This window comes from Ruditapes philippinarum, unplaced genomic scaffold, assembly GCF_026571515.1.
Source record: "Ruditapes philippinarum isolate M1 unplaced genomic scaffold, ASM2657151v2 ctg9090_1_1_1_1, whole genome shotgun sequence".
NCBI lineage: Eukaryota > Metazoa > Mollusca > Bivalvia > Venerida > Veneridae > Ruditapes > Ruditapes philippinarum.
The window spans coordinates 23,478-30,233 of record NW_026854218.1 but is presented as its reverse complement, the minus strand read 5'-3'; the positions used below and the strand labels follow the sequence as shown (position 1 = coordinate 30,233).

The 6,756-nt window shown below is 31.4% G+C and overlaps 1 protein-coding gene across 1 annotated transcript; it reads right to left on the bottom strand.

Annotated features, from left to right (window-relative positions):
• Positions 1 to 4,330: 4,330 nt before the first annotated feature.
• On the bottom strand, positions 4,331 to 6,467 carry LOC132739460 (heat shock 70 kDa protein 12B-like). Its single transcript, XM_060727179.1, has 3 exons — positions 6,237 to 6,467; positions 5,855 to 5,990; positions 4,331 to 5,199 (listed from the first exon to the last, which is right to left on the bottom strand). The coding sequence occupies exons 1-3, from the start codon at positions 6,408 to 6,410 to the stop codon at positions 4,418 to 4,420; spliced, it is 1,092 nt and encodes a 363-aa protein (XP_060583162.1). The 5' UTR covers positions 6,411 to 6,467; the 3' UTR covers positions 4,331 to 4,417.
• Positions 6,468 to 6,756: the final 289 nt, after the last annotated feature.

Genomic DNA, 6,756 nt, shown 5'->3' with positions numbered 1-6,756 from the left:
TGTATATAAACTGTTTAAGAGAACAAAGTTTTAAATAAATCAAAAGTAAAGAAAATATATATTTAGAACTTCAGATATGGTTTATAAATAAATACGAACTATGCCCATGACGCTTCAAATATTTTATTAAAAGAAATAACTGAACAGCAAATAATGTATAAAAAATCAAAACGAAAATCAACAACATACAAAAATGACGTCACTTAACATTTAGCGTACATAAATATAAATATGGATCAAAGGGATACAATAGGTTTCAGAATAAAATTACTTTTTCAATTCACAAAAGTTTTAACACAAATTATATCCTTTTACATTTTTCTGTTTATTTTGAAACGAGTTACAAGAAAATGATAGTTTGAGATGCTTTTATAGTGAGAAGTGCTTCAAAAACCTCAAGGCGGCTGTCTATCCAAGATTTTTGCGGCCTTCTGAAAATTCACAGATATTTAAATGACAATAATGTTTAAGAGGTATTTTTAAGTGAGAAGTGCACACACAAAAATCCTTAAGGCAGCTTTCCTTCCCAGGTTTAAGGTTTAAGTGACAATATATCACATCTATAAAAAAGTCTAGGAACATCTGTTTAACTTAGAATAATTACATACCTTCCCTGATGGAAATCTTGTGATGTCAACAAAATGTACAAAAGAAGTATAAAAATGATGTAAGATAAAATATAAGGACAAATTCTTCTCCGGGGGCGAAGACAAATATAGTTTATTAGATTAAGATTTTATGATATATGATGTTTGTATTACTTTAGGGAATTCTGAATGTTTCAAAGGAGGTGTTTCTATATAATTAATATTACCATTATATGACTTTTTTAGATATTGGATGTCTGCTATTTTATTCTCTAAATTATAAGAGTTTATTTTTACTGCTTATTCCTTGATAAATCAATATAAAATAATGATAAGTAAATATCCCCTCTTATTCCTCATTAATTCAATTAACAATCAAGTTACATACAAAGTACATATATGCTTAAAAGTTAGTTGTAAGAAAGATTCGACGTTCGCAATGCTGTAGACAAATAATAGTAATAATAGATAGGAACATTGTTTAGCGTCAAAATGATTTATTTTTTTATATAACATTTATGTCAAAAGTTCCTTGTTAAAGGAAACAACGGCTGTCGTTAATGGAGTTCGAACTCATGCGGCTAACAATCCTTAGATTGATTGTCGTACGTGTTAACAGCTCAGGCACGCCGTCCCTTTATTATCTGATTGTTTGATAGTTTATTTCTACGTAATGTAACTTCAAGAAACGCAAGTATTAAATATCCGTTAGCAATACATGTTCTACACATTTTTGCTATAATTATGTTAAGCAAACGTTAACGTTTTGTTTCATTTTTGCTGCCAGGGGATACAAATCATGATTTGTCATCATGGCAGATTCGTAACTGATATATTAAAGAAAATTTTACTTTTACGAAACGCAAAAATAAAACATAGCAAACTTCATACTGTTTTGGCGTATTTGTGTTTGCGCATCATTTTGAGTAAGACGTATTTTTTATATAAAAAACTTTATAGACAAATAAATGTGTTTAAAATGTTAGAATAAAACATTTCTAAAATTCTTTTGTTTCTAAGTATTGAGCAATATTTCGTGTTTATATTCTTCTAAACCTTGTTCTTGTCTATTCAAAATGTCATAAATGTGCCCGCTTACTGTTACAATTCGTCTTAATCGATCAGCTTGCCGTTATTAAGAACGGACTCGAAATAAATGTTCCGAAATTTTTATATCATTTGATTAGGGATGGTCTATGCCAATTTATGTGAACATTTTCAGACCATGTGACTGTAAAGAAATTTTCTTGGCTCAGACGCAGTTATAAGGTACTTGATTGGATGGAAACCAAAACAGAATGTGAACTGACCAATGGGAATCCTGATATTTGAGAAAGATCTCAGGAAAAGGTTTAATAACCTCCAGGTCAGATCATTCGCTCACTCTGTATATCTAAGAATATTCTTTTTTATGTTGCAAAAAACTCCCATTTAAACTCCAGTGTTAATCATTATTGCAGATGTAGATGTGTATTATTCCATTAGAACCAGTATAAACTGCCAGTGATGTGCGCGAATAATGCCAAAATAAACTTAACGGCCTGTGAAACATAAAAGAACACCTGTTTTAATTAGATATTGTAGGGTGAATTTGTTGAGCACGGGTATTATGATATAAAATAATTATTCAAATGAAATCGGTTGTACCACAATTGCTTTCTTTCGCATTCCTTTCTCGCAGATACCTAGATGTTATTATTAATTTGATATCTCGTAAAAAAACTTTACAGTGTTTATAGTACTTTTTACAATATTTCAACATGCACCAAATGCTTATGTTAATCAGATGCCTGATCTTGTTTCTATACTAAAATTTTACACTGTTTTATATTCTAAAAATTTCATAACATTTAAATTTGTCCCATAAATTTACAAATTTTAAATGATTAAATATTTTTTATAAAACATTTTTCTTTCGTCTTATGAATAGTTCTTATCAGGTTTAAACGTATAAGCTTTTATATCATTTTAAATTATTGCATTTATGCCTGAATGGTTGTTTTACTTATAAACACGTTTCCATTGATATAGGAATAAACGGCTGTTAACTAACATAGTGCAAAAATATTGCTAATAAAGTGCATGCTAAAACCCATTAACAAATGTAATATTTACCGGAATCTTTAATTCTAAAATAATGATCATTAAAATGTCAGTTTTACTTGTTTCTAATGTATAATCTACCCACTAAGATGATTTGTAAACTTAATGTTATTTTTTTTAATAGCATTCATTCTGAGGCAAAAATTAAACATTAAAACGAAGGCATGCTGTAAAAAAATGATTCGAGAGCACGCTGCAAAAATGCATTACTTGAGAATAACGATTACGAAGGCACGAAAAAAAATCATAGGATGCAAAGAATAACATAAATCTGGACACGCTGCAAAGAATAGATACTGATAAGGGAAGATCACTGCGTAGGAGATTGCGTGTTTAGCACAAAAAATGCTAAAACGCTTTCAATGTAAATGCATCTAGTGTACATGCCATTACATTGTTGTTCTTGTTTTTGTTTTCTTTTTCCCGCCGAAGGCCGGTATGTTTTCAGTTTGACTCAATTAAAATTTTGATTGGAATAAACTTCAGTTACTTGTTTTTCTTTTAGATGTGTGAAGTTGGCGGCCTGGCGGTCAAGCATAATTAATGCATATAAAACGTTTTTGAAAAATTAAAATAATTCTGTTATATACATAGAATGAAAAGTAGAAAGAAAACTCTAAACTCAAAATTTCCCAACAAGTTATATATTATCTTTTTAAAATTTCATATCGAACTTAAAAAGAAGTAAACTGATAACCCGCTTGGTTTGCATTACTATTGTTGTATATAAACCAATTTAAGAGATATCTGTGAAAATTACCCTCATAATCAATAACATAAGGCAATGGCATATTTTTTAAGTCTGCTCTTTGATAAAAGGGCGGACAATTATTTGTCCCTTTCTCGTAAGAGAAGGGGAATCCTTCATGCAATCATGCAAAGTTCTTTTGAACCCTTGCGCCATTTCCAACGTTAAGGGAGGTCACTCTTACGGACTCTATTTATAGCGCTAAAGTAACTTCCCTTAGGAATCCTTACATCATTTGCAATGTTATCAGGAGAGCTCACTCTAACCCACTCTTTTTTGAGCGCAACAGTAACCTCCCTTTAGAACCCTTACACCATTTGCAATATTATCAGGGTAAGTCACTCTAACCTATTCTTTTATAACGCAACAGTCACCTCCCGTTGGAACACGTACGTCATTTGCAATGTTATCAGGGGAGGTCACTCTTATCAACTTTTTTGAGCGCAATGGTTACCTCCCTTTGAACTCTAACGTCATTTGCAATGTTATCAGGGCAGGTTACTCTAATCGACTCTTTTTTTGAGTGTAACAGTAACCTCTCTTTGAACCCATATGCCATTTGCAATGTCATAAGGGGAGATCACTCTAATCAACACATTTTAGCAAAAAAGTTACCTCCCTTTAAAACCTTACGCCATTTGCAATGTTTTCAGGGAGGTCACTTGTAGTGACTCTTTTTAAGTGCAAGAGTAACCTCCCTTTTGAACCGTTACGCCATTTACAATGTTTTCAGGGGAGCTCACTGTAACCAACTTTTTAGGGCAAGGGAGGTCACTTCTTTGTTTTGTTTTATTGTTTGTTGAGTTTTTTATCGTGTAGCGGACAGATTCCGATTAATGTCCTATGTATGTATTTCTAAGTCAATGTATTGGACATATTGTGAATGAATCCATCATCTATCAAGTTTATTTTTGATCATCCTTCGTAAAAATGTATTGAATGATACAAACACTGTCGGCCTCCCTCGACCTATATTTACCTAATGACGACGAAAATAAACTATATGAAGACAAAAAATAAATATAAACTTCAAAGTAAAATAAAATAAAAATAGGTAAAATGATAAAAAGAAATGATTTATACTCTTATCAAAATCGTTCATCAATCCGCGTTTGTAAGTGATTATTCTGCAACCTATTGTAGCCGGTGGGTGACCAATACTTACCGCTCCTTTAAGAATAGCTAAACTTGCCTCAGGTGGCCTTATGATTGTGAAGGGTTTTTGAAAGTTTTCACGCATTGTTTCATAAACTATGTCACTTTCACTAAACTCTCCAACTAACAGAATAATTTTTACATTTTTCATATTTGACTCAGCAAGAATGTCTTTTACATGTGATATCATCTCTCGTATTGGCGAATCAAACCACTCCTTGATAACAGAAGCGTCTACTGTAAGCTTGTCTGAATAAAGTTTTAATTTATGCTTAAGTCCAAGAGCAGCAGCCTTCTCCTCGATTGGTATATCCTCGTTTTCTTTATACAATTGTAAAAGCCTATTACCAAAATAAAACGCAATGCTTTTATTGTCTGGTCGCATGAGTTTTTTCTTTATCTCGATATCACGAAGCAAATTTTTATAATTTAACATGTTCTCACTTTTAAAATTTTCCATGGTAGATTTGCCAAATAATTTTGTGAGCCATTGCAAGAAGTTGTCGTCAATTTGAGTTCCACCAAACGATCCTCCACTAGGCTTATGTATCTCTTTTACTGACCCATCAATTTGCTTTTCATGTACAGATATATCTACAAAACTTCCTAAAAAGACATAGTATATACTTACATTTACATTATATCTGGTAACTTACCACACAAACTCCTTGAAACTTTATTTGATATAATATAATATCTTTTTTTTTAATTCTTAAATTCTCTTAATTAATAGCAGTCGTTGCTTTCATACTGTTATAAATGCATATATATGAAAAACACGACTGCCTTTGCTGCAGTTCTCTTCTAAAATGTATTTAATAACATAAAATATTTTTTGAATTTTGTTATGGAATTCGGTTTTTGATATAAAATAAAAATCAAAAATCGTTCCTTCAACACGCTTATCAAATCTCAAAATCACGACCCTTTGAAATTGTCTCAAGAAGAAAATCGCCCATTTCTATAATTTAATTCAAATATGCATTTTACAACATATACTTCTTTTTGTAACGAACAACCATTCAAAGAACACTTGTTTGGATCCTGATATATCTTTTATCTCCAAAAAAAAAATTGTATAAAGAGTGTCATCTTTAAATCGTCGAAACTAGATTATCTTAAATTGACACTGAATTAATCTTAATACTTATGATGTTTTTTTCCCGTAAAAAGTCACTGAATACAGCATGTTTTCGCTAACAAGCTTTTAACGTTTTAACTGTATTTACAGTATTAATCTGAAATATCCATGCTTTCATACCTCCAAGATCAATCACCATGTATTGTGTCCCTGCTTTAGATAACATAGTCCTTGCCTCATCTGTTGCAATTTGACACCAAATAGACGCGGCCTCAGGCTCTAACGCTAGTTTCAGATTGGAGCTTTGTATGCCAGCCTAACATTCAATTTCGACACAAAAATAAATAAAATGCATTGTATTGTGCTCATGAATACAGTCTTGTGACTAGACATCTGTTTATAACTATGTTTTGTAATTATGAATTTTTATCAATTTTTTTCAAATGTTTAATGTTTTTGTACATAGTAACAGATCATCAAACGGAAGAACAAAAACATGATTGTAATTTTTTATCAAAAACTAGCTTCTTATCTAAAATATAAAAATGTTGGGATTTATTACCTCAACCGCTGCCTTACGCATGAATTGTTTGGCGTTTTCTTTCCATATAGCAGGCACTGTTAAAACATACTTGATATCACTCTCTTTGATCCATGGCTCTTCTTTTTCCAGGCGTTTCAACAGATGATTTCTAAGGTAGCGAATTGACATGCCAAAAATTGTCATGGCAGGCATTGACACACCGTTTATGTCTTCTATACTCGTATTTCTTGTTAAATCCTTAAAATTATGTAGAATGAAAAAATACTTGAAATTTTGTATAACGAAACAAGACAATTTATAATTTTGCACAGAATTGGATAACTTCAAAAAATGGTATGTGACTGTTTTAACTTCTTATCCCTAACAAAAACATTTAATGTTATATACTAGAAGATCTGCATTTTCTCGAATATTTTCTGTCTGATGTACTATCAAAAATGAAAATGTCACATGGTGAGAAATATTGTGCAGCCTGACCGGGATCCTCAGAATACAGTTCTGCGACTTTACCGTCTTGAGCTACCCGGGCCTCACCTAA